The sequence below is a fragment of the Vulpes lagopus genome, chromosome 3, assembly GCF_018345385.1.
Source record: "Vulpes lagopus strain Blue_001 chromosome 3, ASM1834538v1, whole genome shotgun sequence".
Taxonomy (NCBI): Eukaryota; Metazoa; Chordata; class Mammalia; order Carnivora; family Canidae; genus Vulpes; species Vulpes lagopus.
The window spans coordinates 85,901,407-85,923,508 of record NC_054826.1 but is presented as its reverse complement, the minus strand read 5'-3'; the positions used below and the strand labels follow the sequence as shown (position 1 = coordinate 85,923,508).

The 22,102-nt window shown below is 35.0% G+C and overlaps 1 protein-coding gene across 7 annotated transcripts in view; it reads right to left on the bottom strand.

The window, feature by feature from the left end:
* The window catches only part of RYR2 (ryanodine receptor 2), a 726,974-nt gene that overhangs the window by 457,862 nt on the left and 247,010 nt on the right, over positions 1 to 22,102 (bottom strand). For all 7 annotated transcript variants that reach the window (XM_041747478.1, XM_041747480.1, XM_041747481.1 and 4 more), the window contains exon 3: positions 4,285 to 4,389. In XM_041747478.1, the coding sequence (XP_041603412.1) occupies positions 4,285 to 4,389 (105 nt within the window). The remainder of the gene's footprint in view (positions 1 to 4,284; positions 4,390 to 22,102) is intronic.

The window sequence follows — 22,102 nt, the reverse complement described above, 5'->3', positions numbered from 1 at the left end:
AAATAGCTAAAATCATAAAATCACCCAGAACACTGAAGTTTATTCACTACATCATTGACTCTACAGTTTAACATAACTGTGCCATCAACAAACTGGCAGAACCATGTGCCAGAAGTAGGCTGATATACTGGAGGAATAAGGACAAGAAACCGGACTGGCCAAGATGGCAGGGGAGGAATACACCAAGGCAGGGGAAAGGCAGTCAGAAATTAGTTAACTGTCCTCTTAATGGAGCAGATAGGGATGAGGAAAAGAATAAGTAAAAGAATAATAATAATCATTGTGAAGTGCATGCTAAATAGTCTATATGCACCATCATTTTATAACTACGCAGCCTGATGATAAAGACATAACCTTCCCTAAAGCCACAGAGTGAATACATGACAGAGCTGTTATTCTAAAATATTTCTCTAATTCTATAAAGCCCTGCTATTGGCCCTAGGCTATATAACCAGCATGCAAAATAAGTCAGAAGAGTGAGAAGGGGTAGACAGATGTAGATTCCCAAACAGACAAGTTATACTGAACCACATAAACCCAGGAGGACAACAGAAGCAGTAACAAAATCAAAGATGCTCATGTACAGAAGCCCAGGCGAAATTCAGCCAAAGGGACGGGCACTGCTCCGGGGGTCATTTTCTCCTTGTTCTACATGTATTATCTCTATCCTCAAAATTTTAAAGGCTCTAAGAGCAGCTACTCAGATAAATGACCCTTAACCTCTTTAAAACTGATTATGCTTTGAATAAGAACAAAATCTAAATGATATTCAGATTGTAATTTAGATCTAGATCTTACTATACTTTTTATTATAAAACAGACATTTTAGAAAATCCCTTTAGATAAAATCCTTCAGAATGCTTTTGTGCCACAAAAATATTAGTTATTTTACAATAACTAACAAGCAACTCTATAGGATCAAAACTTCATAAATTAAGTAATATTTTTCCCTATTTCATCTTACACATATCCTTTTGTTAGTAATTTTCTTGATTTGTTTTGGCACAAGTCACACTGAGAATTTCTTGTTAGTTTCTTGAAATGTTATGAAAATGATGCATTTATTTAGAGAGACCCAAGAATATAAGCAAAACAGGTTAACTGTAAAAAAGAAAAGGCATGGTTCTAGATGGATTTTTTTTCCTTATCATTAACAAGTGCGTTCATATTGCTATGTGCATATTAAGAAGCATTATGCAATTTACTGATTTACATAAAAAATTTAGAAAGAATTTTTTTTAAAAAAGGACAAGGCTTTGTAAAGAAAGTTAATTATGAATGAGTCATGGAATCAGGTAATACACGAGGTTCTTTTTGATACACTGTGCACTTGTAAGGAAAAAAATGAAAATCAGCAATACTCTGATGATATACTTCCTCCTGGTAAAAGTGGATCTTTCTTTTAGTAAGTCTACTGAGGAATGCCTGGGTGGCTCGATGGTTGAGCGTCTGCCTTTGGCTCAGGGTGTGATCCCAGGATCCAGGATCGAGTCCCACATCAGACTCCCTGTGAGGAGCCTACTTCTTTCTCTGCCTGTGTCTCTGCCTCTCTCACTTTGTCTCTCATGAATAAATAATCTTTTTAAAAAAAAAATAGGTAAATCTACTGACTACAGTTTATTAAGTTGGAGATGACAGTTCATCTGACAAAAGGATTTGCCATGGGTTCCTATAATGAATTCAAAGCAGAATTAGTTGGTTATGAGGCTATGGATACCTATAGAGTCCAAAAGACTTGACACCTACGAGTGCCAGAGACATCTGCTGACCACATATAAGCACACATGCTATTTGCCCAGTTTGCGCTATTATGATTCAGATTGTGGCTCAGGTGGAGAACTTCTCTCCTTCTTGATAAATAGTCATGGCACCAAATCCCAAGTATTCCCTAATTCTGAGCAGCCCAAGGCTACAGGATACCCTCAAATCACTGGAACCACCCCCAAATGTCTCCAGGACTTAGCCTCTAACCTTATAGCTGAGATCCACTCTGATTAATTGACATCTGTGCCAAAGTTCTTAACTATTTTGAGTATCACTTCAGGGTATAATCAAAACTTCTCTGTGGTCTAGGAGAGTTTCTTTCTCTAAAATACAGGATCCCCATGAGCTATTGGACACGGTTTACTCCTAAAATTTACTCATCTACTAGTGACATTCAATTCAAGGAAATATGTCCCTTTCCTGTAGCAGATCCTTCAAGTTACATTTTCTAATTAATGCCTTATTAGTAGCTATGCCGGACTTTGAAACATGGTGTTCCACACATCACATAAATTGCCACTTTAGAAACTGATAGAAACCTGCAGATGGGGAAGAATTCAAAATAAAATACAGCTAAATAAAATATTGGCAGGATAGTGCAGAAATTTTAATCTTAAAAATGTAACTCCTAAAACAGGATTTCCAATGCTTCTATTCACACAGAAAATTTAAAGCTTGCCTAGTACAACCCCATGATTTTAGAGGGATAAGACATCTTTTCAAAGATGTTAAATATAGGAAAATTGGCTTAGCAATATAAAAATTAAATTTATGACCATTTCATCCATCAGCTGGCATCTACAAAGATAAGTAAAATGGCAATACATACTTTCCCAGATGCTTAGGTAAAAGAAAAATTATATTTTCTTGTAAAAATAGATTTCAATTTCAAACCTGACATGCCTCAGTGATGTTTAAAAATCAGAAGAGGTTATTCCAGGTAGAAACAAAACTAGTTGAATTGAGAAATTTGAGTTTATTTAAGCCTATTGTAAAAGCTTTGCATTTAGGAAAAGAAATTTTTAAAAACATTCTATATAGGCTAATATAGTAATTTAAAAAATTTTTGTAACCAAAAATGAACTTGAAAAGTAAAAACACATATATTTGGATCTTTCATAAAATAAGTTGTTGTAAACATGAAAGATACCTAACTCTGAGAAACGAACAAGGGGTAGTGGAAAGGGAGGTGGGCGGGGGTTGCACTTGGTGGGATGAGCACTGGGTGTTATGCTAAATGTTGGCAAATTGAACTCCAGTAAAAAAATATTTTTTAAAAAAAGTTGTTCTAATATCAAATAAAAATCACTAAAGTTTCTCCTCCATACTAGTATACTATTAACATTTAAAATGAATTTAGAAATAATATACAAACCAATTCAATTCTGTGACATCAAATCTTTCAAAATAAGAAGGCTAATGAAAATATGTTACATCTTAATTGATCACTCATTTTCTGAAGGACTGTGTGTTATTCTTCAATGCCCTTACTTATCTAAACCGGGTTAATTATTAAAAACTATAATAGTGGGAAGCCTAGGTGGCTCAGTGGTTGAGCATCTGCCTTCAGCTCAGGGCATGATCCTGCAGTCCAGGGATGTCCCATATTGGGCTCCCTGCAGGGAGCCTGCTTCTCCCTCTGCCTGTGTCCCTACCTCTCTGTGTCTCTCATGAATAAATAAATAAAATCTTTAAAAAAACTATAATAGTAACACACAGATCAATAATGGCAAGAGAAATTTTTCAGTTTCATTCCTGGAGAAAGTGTAGTTTCTTAAACCATACACTGCAGTACTTATGGTACAAAAAAATAAGCAAACAAAAAACAAGAAACCAAAATTTGGCCATCCATCCTCTGCTTAATTTTAACCTTTAATGAATTGGTTAAGCATAAAAGTATCCCAGAAATCTGTCATAGCAAGTTATAGCATGGAAAAAAAATTTAAATTACCAAATCAGACTTCAAGGGAAAAAAAAAATGTCTTCATTAGGGGACAGAATAAGAATTTCAATTTTCAGAGGAAAATTATTAGCTATTTGCAAAACTACAATTGATTAAAGCCATATCACCATAATTTTATTACTTAAAATATGAGTGCCATGAAATTTTACTTGCCACAAAGAAGCTTAGAACATAGTCACATGGTTAGAGGTATTTGAAAATGAAGTACACATTAATTAGAGACAAATAGCCATGAATAAAGCAATTAAATAAGATAGTAAGGATAACAGCTCTGAAAATGTAAGAAAACACACAAATGCTCAAAGAAAGATTCGGTTTTAAACTATAGACATAAGCATGAGGTGCAATGACATACACCACCTTGAGGTTGCATTTTTTTAGGTTCTTTAAGATATCACAGGTCTACTAGACAGAGCAGAAAGTCAAACTTAAGGAAATCACAAGTAAAACACATTGACTTATTTCAGCAAAAAGGAAATCTTCAATACCTATGAAAGAAATCATTCATACAATGAGTTCATTAAAATATTACAAATATACACAAATTAAGTACTTGCCCCTTCTGACTTCTCCACCGTGTTAGCCAGCATCTCTTGCAGAGCCCGGACAGAGAGAGACTGTTCCAGCACAAAGGTGCAGATGGAGAGGTCTGGAGGAACATTCTGTGTGGAAAGAAGAAAAGATGCCTCCATCATCATCATCATCATCATCATCATCATCAAGCAACCAGATCCAATTTACCTTATTATACTTCAGCTTATTTCACAGAAAAAAAAAGAGTACTTGTCAATTCTCTAATGTCAGTTCATAAATCATCAAAATACATTATCTATTTATTTCACATTTAATCCATATTTGAATTTATGGATAACAATAGCTACCATTTATTGAGGGCCTACTCTTCTAGGCATTGCACTCAGATCATCAGTAAGTCCTATGGTCATCCATAAGGATTACTACTAGTGTTGTACAGACAAGAAAACAGACAAGTTAGGTAACTTTTCCAAAGTTACAATACTAAATTTTTCATGGCAGTATTAAACTGCCAATTTCCTGGACTCTCAAAGCCATTCATTTCCAATCTATCAAGAAGTCAGCTAATAAAAAATATAAAGAACAAGAAACACCTGCCTCAAACTAATAATTGAAATTAATAAATATGAAATTGAATTGGCACAAAACAGTCATCTATACAGGCTTCTTTTCATCCAGAAAGAAAACAATTACTTTGTTTTATTTAAGTTGAATACATATTTGGTCTCTAACTTTAGATGTAGCAATGTAATTTCTGCTCTGTCCAGGGATGGGTGGCTGGGTGGTGTGATGTATGTGGGTTGTTTTTTGTTTTTGTTTTTGTTTTTTGCCTTAATCATACCGCTCCCCTTCTCTTTCCTTCCTCTGAAACTTCCACTCTAATCAATAACCCTATAAATTCCAAAAATCCCAGAAGCTAACTATCAGGTGGTGAAGGAAACAGGGTAAGACCTAACTGGTGAGTTAGAACTATTCCTCTCAGGAATAAGTACATTATCATTCACATAGCTTTTCCTTTAGATAAGCAGGATCCAGTAGGCAATCTAACTGGGCCTGGGAAGATGTTCAAAGGACTCTCTTAACAGAAGGGAGTTATACATTATAAATATAGTTATACATTATAAATACATTACACACTAAATGTAAGTAAGACAATGTCTTTTTCACAAAAGAATATTAGGAGGATAAATTTGATAAACTGATATATCAAAATTATAATTTTCAACATTTAAGTATTTCTTAAATTGAGCTACTATCATTAGAATGATTCTTACCAGCAAAGAATGATATTTTGTGATTTCTAGGCAAGATGAAGAGCTAGGGTTCCAAAATTAAAATTCTCTTGTGGATAAAAGAAACCTGTCATCTTGGCCACTAGGATTACTTGTACCCCACAAGAGCATGGCACCCATGTTTTGCTCTGGTTTGTTTTATATATTTTTTTAATGAACTTTACTTCACTGGACTCCTCCCCCCTCCTGTCATGGGCTTCTGTGCTCCCAGTCAAATTTCTTTCCATTCCTCCTCAGCTAGTCATCCAAGCAAAATCCCAGATGTGGGCACAGCTACTGCTTTCATACTCTGCAGTCAGCTGGACAAGAACTTTCTTTCCAAAGTCTTCAGATAAAAGACTGGAGGCTAGGAAACAACTTCTCTTTTACTCTGACACTTAGGAATAAATTCTTTTGAATTTAATTTTCTCAGTTCTAACTATATTAATTGCACTTTATCAGACCAAGACAAATGATACTGGGCAAAAAATCTGATATTCAAAGCATTTCTTCCATACTTACCCATTTAAAATGTGAAGGTTTAGAAATCATACTCTGACAAACATTGCTGTTAGAATTACTATGTTACTAAATGGTGTTCAAGAGAACCAATTTCTCAAAAAAAAAAAAAAAACCCTCGATTTGTAACATTTGCCCATTTCTGACATAAATACTCTAATAACTGTTGATTTCAAAGTCAAAAGTTATAAATCAGCTCACAGAATTCCTCAATATGTAACACACAGCTCTCAGGAATCTATGAGAACTGCTCCCAGTATGCCACTGGACTTATTTCAGACCCATATCTGTTAATTCCTTTAGAATGACTATAACAGTTAAGAGCTTGGGTTCTATACACAGTTACCTAAGCAATAATCCCAGCGTCACTACTTACTATCTACTAACTTTTCTAATCTTTGGTTTTCTTCCATGGAAAATGATATAGTGATTATAATAATTATACCATCCCCATAGAGTTGATGTGAAACCTAAATGAAGAGCTTATCACAGTGTCAAAAGCATAACAAGAACTCAAAATAAGGGAACCACTATCATTAATTTTGTATATTGTCATTTCTCACTGGCACTTAAGTAGCACTCATTTCTTAAAATTGATTCTTAAATGGATTGTACACTGGAGACATAGTGTTTGCAAACACAACTCAGTAATTATGGACCTGTTCATAGCACACAAAGTGCTCTAGTATTTTTCAAGAAAAGTCATTTTTTGGTAAAGTTTATATACTGAACATATTTAAATCATTTCATGCTTCACTTTGCTCCAAATGTTGAAGTATGGATCACTAGGATAGTTGCACTGATTTTAAAGATTCCTGAAAAACACATGGATTTGGGATGGATTAATCTTGCCACACTGATTTCATTTCGCCACAGATGGACATATCTGTTACAAGATATTTTTCCAGGTAGTGGGAGTTAGCAAGAGCAAATGAACAGACAATCCACGAAGGCAACTCTGTCTTCTCAGAGACTCAATCCACTTTCTCTGATCCATCTTCCTCTCCTTCCTCTCTCTTTGAGCTCCTCTCCTCCTCAAATACACACAGATATAAACAAACAGGAAAGCTGAGCAGAAAGAAAATATGGTTTACTCCTTTCAGGAAAATGTGAAACAACACATCAGAGCTCTGTAGTGCTATCCCTTTGCTTTGCTCTAAAGAAAAATAGGTTATTTTAGGCAACAGAATCATTACTGTAACTTGTGACCTTCGAAAATGAACTCCTCAAAGTACTCCTTAATTTAGATGAGAGTAGTCTTGAATGTTTTATAGCTAAACCATACTGTAGCATTTATGTTCAGCCTTTGTTCCTACTTCCCAGAAATAAAGTTAAGTCAGGGGAACATAAAGGATCTCATGCACTCATTAAAGACCAACTAAATGGCCAGAAATCAAAATGACTCCTAACACCAGGCTCAGGAAATAAACATTTCTTAAACGTCTGGAGTGAGAGCTCCAAGTCACAAACATTTGCAAGCTGTCATCTTATCCTTCATCTTTTATTTTTAATGAAGTCTTATTACTAGAAATGTAAGTTTTCCAACTTTAATATGAAAGAAGTTCACTTGCCCTTACAAGGAGAGTGCTCCTAAATCATAAAAGCAACGCTTACATTGTATGTTTTACATTATTAAGTGCTTCAGAACAGATCACGTGAGAATCTAAAAGAACTTCAGCACAGCATATAGGCCTATCTATTTCTTATACATTATACATAACGTTTACTTTCATGCAAAATTAAGTCAGAGAAAGTGCTTCTGTCTAAACATCTAAATAGGCTGCCCAGAAAAGCACCCAAAGCAAGCAGGCAAAAGGTTAGTGACACTCTTCATGGGGAAACAATCCCAGTTTTATGGGGAAATGTATACTTCTGCAAGAATAACAAACCTTAAGCTAATAGCATGGCTATGTGCCTTTTCCTCCTTTTAAAATACAAATTGGTCACTGTTTCCTCTGCCTGACAATCATCTAGTCTTAAGGGGAGAAAATTCTCAAGAATAACCACACACAGCATCTGGCTTTGTTGGCACTGGAGAGTCTGTGGGAAATCAATTAGGTTTCCCACTGAGGTATCCATCAAACCATTTGGCTTCTAGGGATCTATCTGCCTAATCCACTTAAAAACCTATTGAAACACGCCATTACCTTAAGTGAACTGCAACTGATTAATTTGGGACTTAATAAGTCATAGATCATCTCTTATCACTGTATAAAAGCTGCATAGTAACTAACCACTTTATTTTAGCATCTTCATACACTTACTCATGTTTTTCCTCCTTTAGCCTAAGATATCCATTTCCAGGTCTCCACCTAGGGAAACTATTTCATATTTTGAATCACATGTAAATAAAAGCCCATATAAAAATATTTTCTCGGGATGCCTGGATGGCTCAGTGGTTGAGCGTCTGCCTTTGGCTCAGGTTGTGATCCTCGGGTCCTGGGATTGAGTCCCACCATCAGGTTCCTCATGGGGAGCCTGCTTCTCCCTCTGCCTGTGTCCCTGCCTCTCTCTCTGTGTCTCTCATGAATAAATAAATAAATAAAATAAATAAATAAAATCTTTAAATATATATATATATATATATATATAAAATCTTTATTTTTTTCTGGGAAATGAACAAGGGGTAGTGGAAAGAGAGGTGGGTGGGAGGTGGGGGTGACTGGGTGATGGGCACTGAGGGGGGCAGCTTGATGGAATGAGCACTGGGTATTATGCTATATGTTGGCAAATTGAACTCCAATTAAAAAAATAATAAAATAAAATAAAATATATGATATATGTAATCCTTAAATAACATTTCCCAGGGTGCCTGGGTGGCTCAATAGATCTACCTCCAGCCCAGGTCATGATCTCAGGGTCCTGGGACAGAACACTGCCTCTGGCTCCCTGCTCAGAGGGGAGACCCCCTCCCCCTGTTCATGATCTTGCTCTCTATCTCAAAATCTTTAAAAAAAGAATTTCCCTACTGAAAATTGAAACAATACTGATAAACTGAAAACTCTCTTTCTAAATTTAATTATATTCTTTTCCCCTTCCCCTCCCTGCCAGGCATCACTACATGGAGTCTGATGACCTTTTGGATTATGTATCTTTTCAGGTCTTTTTCTATGCATTTATATACATATGCTCATATAGAAGCATACAGAATGGCTGTTCCAATTAAAGGGCTCATGCTGTACAAATTACATATTTTAAGTTACTAATACGTTTTAAAGATCATTTTTTAGAGATCATTGTTTATTAGTAGATCTGTATCCACATCATTCTTCATGACTATTAGAGAATCTAGATATGCCATATTCTTCCTGAAGATTGGTTCAAGTTCTCTGTTATGTAAGACTATTACTCAACTTGGATCCTCACCTCCCAACCAGCCTAATGTGGGGGCTTACAAAAGAAAATGTTCACTATTTCCTTGAGTTGACCTTAAGCTCTAAGGTCTGTCTATTTCTGGAAAATGAAGCAAATCTGCTTATAGGGATGTTATATGTACCTGCATACAGGTAGTTACAGCCCTAGTGACAGGTCTCTCTACTTTTGTTTCTGTTATAGTATTGCTAGGTTTCTAATACAAAGACAAGTTAATTTACCTTTATTCAGTGCCTTTTGATTGTGCTCCACATAACCTGTAGGGTAACTCAGGTATCTCAAAATGTATTTTGAAAAGTAATAGGGTATTAAATCTTGATAATTTGGCAACATAAGAAAAGGAGCAAGGCCCTATATCCAAGAACATAGGATTCAGATCCAGTGCATAACTAGCCAAGGGATTTCACATAAATCAGTCTGAGCTTTCCCATCTGTTAAGTGGCAAAATATCTATCAAATTTCAAAGAATTGTTCTGAGATTAAAATAAGAAAATCAATGCATTATAAACCAAAAATTGCCAATAAAATATTATTTTATCTTCCTAATTTAAGAAAAACCTAAATCAGAAAGCTCAGAATCACACAGATGTAAATTAAGAGAAGAGCTACTCTTCCATCAAGAAATGTGAAGACAGTATATTTTGGAGTGGAGCAGATGGTCTGAGGTTGAGACAGATTTGTTTTTGCTCAGCCAGCCATCTGCTGAGTAGCCTTTGGCAAGGCACTATAGCCACAGAGGGTCAACTTTTCCATGAACTATGGAGGTATCAAACTGTATCTTCACAAAAAATAAAGTTATTGTTTTTTTTAAGTAGCCAAGTAGAAACATGAACCAGACAAAACATCACCTACCAGATGGGGAAAAATATTTTTTACTACATTTATATTCCAACATTCCAATAAAATTATGGTGTTGTATCCCATTCACTTATATGAAATATTTTAAAAAGAAAATACCAAGCAGGATATAAGGGAAATCTGAGTTCACTTTTTCCTCTTTAAGACTCCAGTGATAACACTTCACCATATTCCCAGCCCAACAATGTGGTTATTAAAAGACATCCACACTTTTCCCTGGGAGTTCACAGTTCTGGGTAGCTTTGGTTTTTGTTTTGTTTTGTTTTTTGGTCATGTTCCTTTTCCCTTCATCCCACTTTGCATCAAAGGTCAACATGAAATGGCGTTACAGAAAGAAATACTTATCCTATGTAAACTAATTCTTTTAGATCAGCTTTTTAATAAAAGACTAAATGTAATCATAGCAGATGAAACTGATATGCCTGGATTTCCCCAGTTCTAAAGCCTCTGAATCCCTTCAGAAAAACTCAAGTCTTTCTCCTTGGCGTCCTTGACAACACAGGTCCAGATGGGGAAGGATCATATTAGCAGGTTTAAATGCCTAGTACTTAGTGTAAATTACCACTACACACAGCCTAACTCTGTCAATTCCACAGTTCATTAGGAAAATCCCTAATGAATTAGTAGGGTTTCATAGGATTTTCTCAGTGTTCATTTTGCCTACTGGCACACATTTTTTTATGCAAAGCCCTTTAAATATAATATCACATAGATATGCCAACCTATCTTATTTTCACAATTACTTTAACATCCAGATGACTCACATGTTTCAGTGAAAATATAGAGGGACACTAGTTGGACATTCCATCACACATCACCTCTTCCATTCTAATATCACCACAGGAATATAATCTCAGGTCAAATTTGTTCACACACCTTGAGTGGGAGCCACTGTCAGTGAGAACATGAGTACATGATATTTTGAAAGCCAAACACTAAAAAGGAAACCAGAGGAGAGGCTTCCACTGGGAATGAAGCCTCAATATGTACGTATCTTAAAAATCACAAATGCTACTAATGGTTTGCTAGATGGAGCCCCTGCTTATAAACACGGCTATGTCAAACCTATCAGTCACAATCTTGAATAAAGCCTAACTTTCCAGACTCTAGGTAATAGCCCACCTATGTAATTTGCATTTAAAAAACATCATTTCTGGGATCCCTGGGTGGCGCAGCGGTTTAGCGCCTGCCTTTGGCCCAGGGCGCGATTCTGGAGACCCGAGATCAAATCCCACGTCGGGCTTCCGGTGCATGGAGCCTGCTTCTCCCTCTGCCTATGTCTCTGCCTCTCTCTCTCTCTCTCTCTCTCTCTCTCTCTCTCTGTGACTATCATAAATAAATAAAAATAAAAAATAAAAAAAATAAAAAACATCATTTCTAGTCTTGTAAGTACATCATGATGATGTTCTAGGAAGTTGGGCTCCAAGTTAAAATCTATTTAAAAAGTTAATGTCTCACCACTAAATTCAGAGTTTAGAGCTACTTCAGTAAATATATAAGTAAATGGATGAATACACAAACCACAAGAACAAATCAATTAGTGCAAATATTGGAACCACTGTTGTAGGACAAGTCGCCACAAATAATTTTGGAGTAGAGTTTCACTCTACTCAAAAGAGATTTTTTTTAAGAATCACAAAATATATACATGTTTGTTAATTATGTACTAAGGAACTGGCATTGTCATGACAGTAACTATACACTGAAAACTAAGGCAAAACTACTACATGGCCCAAGTACTTATTGAGTGTTAGAATTAGTGACATCTCAGCCTTGCTCCATGTACGATCCCAGTGAAACAAAGCTAGTGCTCAAACTTGGTAGATCCTCCAGTGAAAATTTCTGATGATCAATAGTGCCATCTCCAGCAAGTTTTGTGCAAAGGAGATTTAGGTAGAATCTATTCACAGATTCATTGCTTGAAAGCACTTGGGGGAAAAAAAAATTTATCATAAGCAGGTCAACCTAATTATCTGCCATATGACCTTTTGCTACAATAATCATAGTCCATTGTCTCATAATCTTCTTAAAGAAGAGGGAACAATTCACACAAACTAGTGAAGAGGGCAATTAACAGATCTGGAAATTACCTAGAGCTCTATGGTTAAGTCAAAAGAAGAAGAAAATGAAAACGGGAATTATGCTTTCCAAATCACATTATGCAGACAATAAGATGATGCCTGCACATTTAATTATGTAATGGATTACATATTAATTTAGGCGTAACCACGCAAATACCAACCATCTCATCCTTTGTAGGTGTCTCATTCTGTGAAATATGCTGGATGATTTCAACTAACTTAATTTAAAATGGCCAGACCTAAATTAATGGCTCAGTATCAGTCTGAACAAATCAAGCTAGAGAGTCAACTCAATAACATCACTTGAAACCTCAAAATTAGAACTCCGAATAGACTCAAGTTGAGACATTCAGCACCAGGGAATTCTTACTAAAATTCTGCTAGCATGGAATTTCTGTGCAGTTTCAATAACATAAAATAAATATAAACATGCAGAAATAATTATGTAGGTAATAATTGCTATATCGTTTTTTAAATGTCCTCTGTGTGCTAAGTCCTAAATCCCATCATAACCCTCCAAGAGAAGCAATATTATCCCCACTACAGAAATGAGTAAATGGTGAGTCAGAAAATTCAACGACTTAATCTAAGCCAGAAACTATTAACAGGCATATCTGCTTAGCCTAAAATCCATACCACATTATCTCTCTCAAGGTAACATCAGCCTGGTTCTCGGCTGTTTGGTTTTGTTTTTCCATCCATTTGTGGTAATAGTTATTACTGATAAATTAAACCTAACTGAACAGTGTGCATACTCTACAAGAGCTTACATATAGAAGCAAAGTCATGAGTAACCCAAACTCTGTCATTTGGGCTTGAGGGACATTTTAAAAGCTAATAATATGGTGTGAGGCCCTCTGGGAATGTCTTAGCAGGAGTAAAAGTGTAGTAAGGCATTAAAATAATAATTCTTGGGCAGCCCGGGTGGCTCAGCAGTTTAGCACTGCCTTCAGCCCAGGGCATGACCCTGGAGACCTGGGATCAAGTCCCAGGATGGGCTCCCTGCATGGAGCCTGCTTCTCACTCTGCCTGTGTCTCTGCCTCTCTTTCTCTCTGTGTCTCTCATGAATAAATAAAATCTTTAATAATAATAATAATAATAATAATAATAATAATAATAATAATTCTTTGTAGATGGATGCTTGTAAGTATATTCTGATATAGGGACCTTTTCCTTGTCTAAAGAAGAGTCACCACTTTGGTATGAGATAAAAAGTATTTTCTGGCTGATGAAAGAAATATATAGTGGAATTAAAAAAACTAAGTCAAGGTAGATACTTCAGGTAAATAATACATAATTGAAACTGAAGCTGATTTGGTGAAATTTAACCCTGACAAAACATTAGGTGATCTGGACATACTTCAGAGTTCTATTAATCCATATAAACTATAAACATACACCTGAAGATAACAATACAAATACAGTTTGGAGAACCCAAAATTCCATCTTGCCTAACACTACCACAATGAATTGGGGAACATCAAAATTTATTCTTCCTACAATAGTATATCTTTAACCCCTTCCCCCCGCCCCCCCAAAAAAAAAACCAGGGAAGCATAATATATAGTGAGGGAAAAAATATTCAAGAGAAACTGTCCCTGACTTCCCCCAGATACTTGAGTTAGAAGAAAATCTTCAAAGCAACACTCATGTATGTTTAAAGAACTAAGGGAAGCCATATTTGAATGAGTAAAAAAAAGTGCTATAATAATAAATCAACAAACAAAAATTCTCAATAAGAATACAGGAATTACACAAAAAGAACAAAATGGAAATTCTGGATTAGAGCATACTAACTGAAATAATAAATATATTGAGGTTCTCAACAGCATATTTGAGATAAAAGGAGAAAGAATCAGGGAACTTAAGGCCAGCCAATAGAAATAAAACAACTGTTTGTGCACAAAGGAAAAAAAAATAACAATCCTCAAAAACCTCAGGGATAAAATACAGCATACCAATATATATGTAATAGGTGTCCCAGAAGAACAAGATAAAAAGAAAAGGCCAAAAGACATATACATACATATATGTATGCATATTTATATATGTATACATTTACACATATAACACATTTTTATTTAAATTCCAGTTAGTTAACATACAGTGTAATATTAGGTTCAAATGTACTGTAGTCACTCTGGAAAACAGCATGGAGATTGCTCAAAAAGTTAAAAATAGAACTACTCTAATATCCAGCAATTGCACTACCAGGTATTTACCCAAAGTATACAAAAGTCCTGATTCAAAGGGATATATGCATCCTGATGTTTATAGCAGCATTATCTACAATACCCAAAGCATAAAAATAACCCAGAAGCCCATCAAATGATGAACAGATAAAGAAAATGCAGTGTACACACATACACACAATGGAATATTACTACGCCATAAAAAGAAGGAAATCTTGTCATTTGCAATGATGTGGATGGAACTAGAGAGTATTATGCGGAGCAAAATACATCAGAAAAAAGGTAAATACCATGATTTCACCTATATATGGAATTTAAGTAACAGAAGATACAGTTGAAGAAATAATGGCCAAAAACTTCTAAAATTCTACGAAAGACACTAGTTTACATATCTGCATATTCAAGAATAACAAAAAATCCAAAGTAGGATAAATACAAAGAAATTCACACCTAGATACAGCATAGTCAAACTGTGAAGAGTCAAAGACAAAGAAAAAGAAAATCTAAAGCAGCAAGAAAAAAATTGCTCATCAAATGCAATGGAGAATCATATGATTAACTGCTGACATTACTTGAAATCAGGACAGAAGAGAGTTGGATGATGTATTCATACAGCTGAAAGAAAAAAGTATCAATCAAGAAATCAATATCCAGCTAAATGACTTTTTAAGATAAAGTAAAATAAAGACATTCCAAGATAAACAAGAATGGAGACTGTACCACAGTTGACGTACAAGTAATGATAGAGGAAGGCCTTGAGGAACTTCCATAAAATCTGAAGGAAGAAATGAAAAGTACCAGAAATAAAATATATATACTAATGTAAAATATCCTAGAAATATTGTTCTTATTTTATCATCAAAGTTGTTTGAAGCATATAAGATTGTTGGAACAAGAAGAAAAAAAATCTAAGTCCATAGTTAGCAGAAGGAAGAAAATAATAAAGATCAGAGCAGAAATACATGAAAGAGAGACAAAAAAGACATAGATCAATGAAACTAATGTACAAAAGGATAAGCAAAATAAGCCAAACTTTCCCAAACTAAGAAAAAAATCATAAATGGAAGAGGAGATATTACAAGTGATACAATAGAAATAGAAAAAAAATCATTAGAGGTTACTATTAACAATTATAATCCAACAAATTGGATAACTAAAAAGAAATGGCTGTGGGACGTCTGGGTGGCTCAATGGTTGAGCATCTCCCTTTGGCCCAGGGTGTGATCCTGGAGTCCTGGGATCGAGTCCCACTTCAGGCTCCTTGCATGGAGCCTGCTTCTCCCTCTGACTATGTCTGCCTCTCTATCTCTCATGAATGAATAAATAAAATCTTTTAAAAAATAAATAAAAAGAAATGAATGGTTCAATGCAAAGAAACATACAACCTATCAAGACTGAGTCATAAAGAAATTAAAAATCATACCAAACTAATTAATTTGGTATCAGTTAAGCAGGATTTTGTGTATGATTGAATAAGCTTTTAACTTTTTAAAGTCTTGGTACAATACTTAAAACGTAAATTCAATTTCAATGCTTAGTTCATTAATTTAGTATTTATTTCAAAAAGGCTAAAGATAGAGTTTAATGTAAGAGATATTAGATATGAATCTAAATTTCATAAATCTGTCTTGATCATTTTGAACTTTTTGGCCAAAAAGTTTGGTTTTTTATTCGCTTTTTATTTATTTATTTTTTACTAGTAACATGGCTGAAGAACTCATATCTTGGAATAAAAGAAGTGTTAGCTCTGCATTTTGTTACTGTTACTTTCGTATGCTTTTTAAAAATTTTTCATTCTAGTGTGGTTAATGTACAGTGTACATGTATAGTACATGTATAGTTTCAGGTGTACAATATAGTGAGTCAACAGTTGCATGTATTACTGAGTGTCCATCAAGGAAAATGTACTCTTAATCCCCTTCAACTATTTCATCCATCCCCCAGCCACCTTCCCTCTGATAACCATCTGATTGTTATCTATAGTTAAGAATCTGTCTCTTAGTTTGTCTCTTTTTTCCCTCTTTGTTCATTTGTTTTGTTTCTCAATTTCACATAGTAGTGAAATCATATAGTACTTGTCTTTCTCTGACTGTCTTACTTTGATTAGTATTATACTCTCTAGATTATCCCAATGTTGTTGAAAATGGCAAGATTTCAATCTATTCTTATGGCTAAATATTCCATTTTGTTATATGTTTATGTCTATATTTTTATATCTATATATAAACACTTGAGCTGCTTCGATCTTTTTTCTGGCTAAACAATATTCTAGAGAGAGAGAGAGAGTGTGTGCTGTTTGCATAGTTTGGCTATGGCAAATAATGCTGCAGTAAACATAGGGGTGCATATATCCCTTTTGTATTCTTTTATCAAATATTCAGTAGTGTGATTATGGGATCATATAGTAGACCTATTTTAATTTTTTAAGGAACATTCATAATATCTTCCACAGTTGCTGCACCAGGTTTGCATTCCTGCCAATAGTGCACAAGGGTTTCTTTTTCTCCACATCCTCACCAATGCTTGTTTCTTGAATTTCTTTTTTTTTTTTAGCCATTCTCACAGGTATGAGGTGGTATCTCACTATAGTTTTGATTTGAAATTTCCTTCACGATGAGTGATGTTATCTTTTCATACATCTGATAGCTATCCATATGTCTTCTCTAGAGAAATGTCTGTTCATTTTTTAATTGCATTATTTGGGGTTTTGGGGTGTTGAGTTGTATTAATTATATATTTTGGATACTAACCCTTTACCAGATATGTCATTTGCAAAATATCTTCTCCCATTCAGTAGCTTGTCTTTTAGTTTTGTTGCCTATTCCTTTTACTGTGCAGAAGCATTTTATTTTGATTTGTCATAATACTTTATTTTTGCTTTTGTTTCCCTTGCCTCAGGACACATATCTAGAAAGATGTTACTATGACTGATGTCATAGTAAATAGTAAATTACTGGCTGTGCAGTATTCTAGGATTTTCATGGTTTCAGGTCTCACATTTAGGTTCTTAATCCATTTTGAGTTTATTTTTGTGTATGATGTAAAAAAACTGGTCTAGTTTCATTCTTTTGCATGTAGCTATCTGATTTTCCCAACACCATTTATTGAAGAAACCTTCCTTCTCCCATTGAATATGTCCTTCTCTGTCAAAGATTAATTGACCAGAGAATTATGGGTTTGTTTTTGGGCTTTCTTTTCTGTTCCATTGATCTACAGGTCTATTTTTGTGCCAGTACCACACTGTTTTGATAACTACAAATTTGTAATATAACTTGAAGTCTCGATTTGTAATACCTCCAGTTTTGTTTTTCATGATTGCTTTGGCCGTGCAAGGTCTTTTGAGGTTCCATACAAATTTTAGGATTATTTGTTATAGTTTTGTGAAAAAAATCTGTTGGTATTTTGATAGGGATTGCATTACATATGTAGACTGCTTTGGGTAGTACAGACATATTAACAATATTTGTTCTCCTAATCCATGAAAATGGAATGTCTTTCCATTTCTTTGTGTCTTCAATTTCTTTCAACAGTGTTTTATAGTTTTCTTCACTTAGGTTTTTTCTTAGATATCTATTTTTGGTGCACTTGTAAATGAGATTGATTTCTCTTTCTGCTGCTTCATTATTAACATATGGGAATGCAACAGATTTCTGTACATTGATTTTGTACACTGCAATTTTACTGAATTCATTAATCAGTTCCAGTAGTTTTTTGTTAGAGTCTTTATGGTTTTCTTTCTTTCTTTTTTTTTAAATATTTTATTTATTTACGATAGAGAGACACACAGGCAGAGGGAAAAACGGACTCCATGCAGGGAGCCTAATGTGGGACTCGATCCCGGGTCTCCAGGATCAGACCCTGGACTGAAGATGCCACTAAACCGCTGGGCCACCTGGGCTTCCCTTTAGGGTTTTCTATATGGAATATTATGTCACCTGTAAATAGTTTAAGTTTTACTTCTTCCTTACCAATTTGGATGTCTTTTATTTTCTTTTTGTGGTCTATTTGCTGTTGCCAGAACTTCCAGTACCATGTTGAATAAAAGTGGTGAGAGTGGACATTCTTATCTTGTTCCTGGCTCAGGGAGAAAGGTGTAAGTTTTTCCACATTGAATATACTATTTGCTGTGGGTTTTTCATAGATGGTCCATATTACATTGAAATATGGTCTCTCTAAACCTATTTTGTTGAGGGTATTTTTAATCATGAATGATGTTATACTTTGTCAAATGCTTTTTCTGCATCTATTGAGATGATCATATGTTACTTATCCTTTCTGATGTGATATATCATGTTGAAAGATTTGCAAATATTGAATGACCTTTGCAACCCAGGAATAAATACCACTTGATCATGGTAAATAATTTTTTAATATATTGTTGGATTGGGTTTGCTACTATTTTATGAGCTGTTCTGCAGCCATGTTCATCAGGGATATTGGCCTGTAGTTTCACTTTTTCAGTGGTGTCTTTATCTGGTTTTGATATCAGGGTAATGCTGGCCTATGAATGAATGAATGTGGAAGTTTTCCTTTGTTCTGTTTTAGAGTAGTTTGAAAAAGAAGAGGTATTAATTCTTCTTGAAATATTTAGTAGAATTCATCTGTGAAGCCATCTGGTCTTGGACTTCTTTTTATTGGGCATTTTTTTTTATTATTGATTCAATGTCATTGCTGTTAATCAATCTATTCAAACGTTCTATTTTTTCCTGCTTCAGTTTTGGTAGGTGATATGTTTCTAGAATTTTCCCATTTCTTTTAAGTTGTCCAATTTGTTGGCATATAATTTTTTGTAAAATTCTGTTAGTCATTTTTATTTCTGTGCTGTCCATTGTTATTTTTCCTCTATTTGTGATTTTGTTTTAGTCCCTTTTTTCTTCTTGTTCAGTGTGGCAAGAAATTTATCAATTTTCTTGATCTTGTCAAAGAACCCACTGCTAGTTTCATTGATCTGTTTGTTTTTGTTGCTGTTTTTAGTTGTTATATCATCTCTCTCTGCTCTACCTTTTCCTTCCCTCTGCTAGTTTTGAAGGGTTTTGTTGTTCTTTTTCTAGCTCCTTTGGTGTAAGGTTAGGTTGTTTGAGATTTTTCTTGCTTCTTGCAGTAGGCCTGCCTTGATATAAACTTCCCTCTTAGAACTGCTTTTATTGCATCCTAAAGATTTTGGACCATTGTGTTTTTGTTTTCATTTCTCTCCATATTTTTTCTTTCTTCTTCCATTCTTGGTTGACCAATTCATTGTTTACTGGCATGTTGTTTAACCTCCATGTATTTGTGACCTTTCCAGATTTTTTCTTGTGGTTGATTTCTAGTTTCATAGCATTTGTGGTCAGAAAAGATATATGATATGACTTAGACCTCTTTTCAATTTGTTGAGACTTTTTCTGTGGCCTAATATGAGGTCTATCCTAGAGAATGCTCCTTGTGCACTTGAAAAGAATGTCCATTCTGCTGCTTTAGAATGGAATGTTCTGAATATATCTGTTAAATCCATGTGGTCCAGTGTGTCATTCAAAGCCACTGTTGCCTTGTTGATTTGGTTTGGATAATATGCCCACTGATGAAAGTAGGGTATTAAAGACCCTTACTATTATTGTATTACTATCCATCAGTTCCTTTATATTTTTATTAACTGTTTTATGTATTTGGGTGCTCCCATGTTGGATGTATAAGTATTTATGATTGTTGTGGAACTGTCCTCCTTATTACTATATAGTGTTGTTTTTTGTCTTTTATTATAATCTTTGTTTTAAAGCCCATTTTGGGGATGCTTGGGTGGCTCAGTCAGTTAAGTGTCTGCCTTCGGCTAAGGTCATGATCCTAGGGGCCTGGGATGGAGCCCCACATAGGGCTCCCTGCTCCATGAGGAGCCTGCTTCTCCTTTTCCCCCTGCCTGCCACTCCCCCTGCTTGTGCACTTGCACTCTGTCAAATAAATAAAATCTTTAAAAGAAAAATAAAGTCCATTCTGTCTGACGTAAGCATAGCTATCCCAGCTTTCTTTTGATGTTCTTTGCATAACAAACATTTCTCCATCCCCTCGCTTTCAATCTGCATGTGTCTTTAAGTCGGAAAGGAGTCTGTTATACACATCATATAGATGGGTCTTTTTTTTTTTCTATTCCATAACCATATGTCTTTTGTATGGAGTACTTAGCCCCTTTACATTTGAAGTAATGACGGATATATATGTATTTATTTTTTATTTACTTTGTGGTTCTTTCTATAGATTTTCTCTGATCCTTCTTCTCTTGCTCTCTTTCATGGATTGTTGTCTTTACTTAGTAATATACTTGGATTCCTTTCTTTTTATTCTTTGCATATCTATTACTGGTGTTTGATTTGTGGTTACCATTAGGTTTGTATATAACACCTTCGGCCTAAGGCAGTCTAATTAGGTTAATGGATGCTTATGTTTGAACTTATTTACTCTTCTCTCTACCATATTTTACATATCTGGTATCATACTTTACATCCTTTTGTGAGTCCCTTGACTGAGTTTTATAGATATACTTACTTTTACTGCCTTTGTGTTTTCTACTATTAATACTCTTATGGTCTTTTTCTTCTAATCAAAGAGTACCCTTTAACATTTCTTGTAGCTCTGGTTTAGTAGTCATGAACTTCTTTAGTTTTAGTTTGTCTGTAAAACTCTTTACCCTTCCTTCTATTCTCCTTTCTGGATGCAGTATTCTTGGCTACAATTTTTTTTCCCCATCAGTGCTTTGACTATATCATGCCACTTTATTCTAGTGTGCAACATTTCTCCTGAAAGAAACCACTGAGAGTCTTAGGGGGTTCCTTTTATGTATAACTGTCCTCTTTTCTCTTGATTTGTTTTTTAAGGTTTTATTTATTTGAGAAAGAGATAGAGAGAGATCACAGAAGGAGATAGAGTGGGAGAAACAGACTCCCTACTAAGGACAGAGCCTGATGTGGGGCTGGATCCCAGGATCCTGAGATCATGACCTGAACCAAAGGCAGACATTTAACCATCTGAGCCCCCCAGGCACCCCTCTCCTAATGCTTTTAAAATTTTTTACCACTAATTTTTGCCATTTTAATTACTGTGTGTCTAGTGCAGACCTCCTTGGGTTGACTTTACTGGAGGATCTCTATGCTTCCTGAATCTCAATATCAGTTTCCTTCCCTGGATTAGGGAAGTTTTTAGCTATTACTTCTTCAAATAAATGTTGTCTCCTTTTGTCTTCTGTAATCCCTATGATGCAAATGTTATTATGCTTGATAGAGTCACTGAGCTCCCTAAGTCTTTTCTCTTTTGCTTAATTGTTTTCTCTCACCTGCACAGCTTGATTACTTTTCATTACTCTCTCTTGCAGATTGCTGATTCATTCCTGCTTCCTCCAGCCTGCTAGTTACTCCATCTAGCGTATTTTTAATTTCATTTGTGTTCTTCATTTCTGATTAGTTCTTTTTTATCTCTGCGTTAAGGGTCTCACTGATGTCCTCCACCCTTCTCAAGTCCAAGTGAGTACCCTTATGATCATTACTCTAAATTTTCTATCAGGCATATAATTTATCTCCATTTTG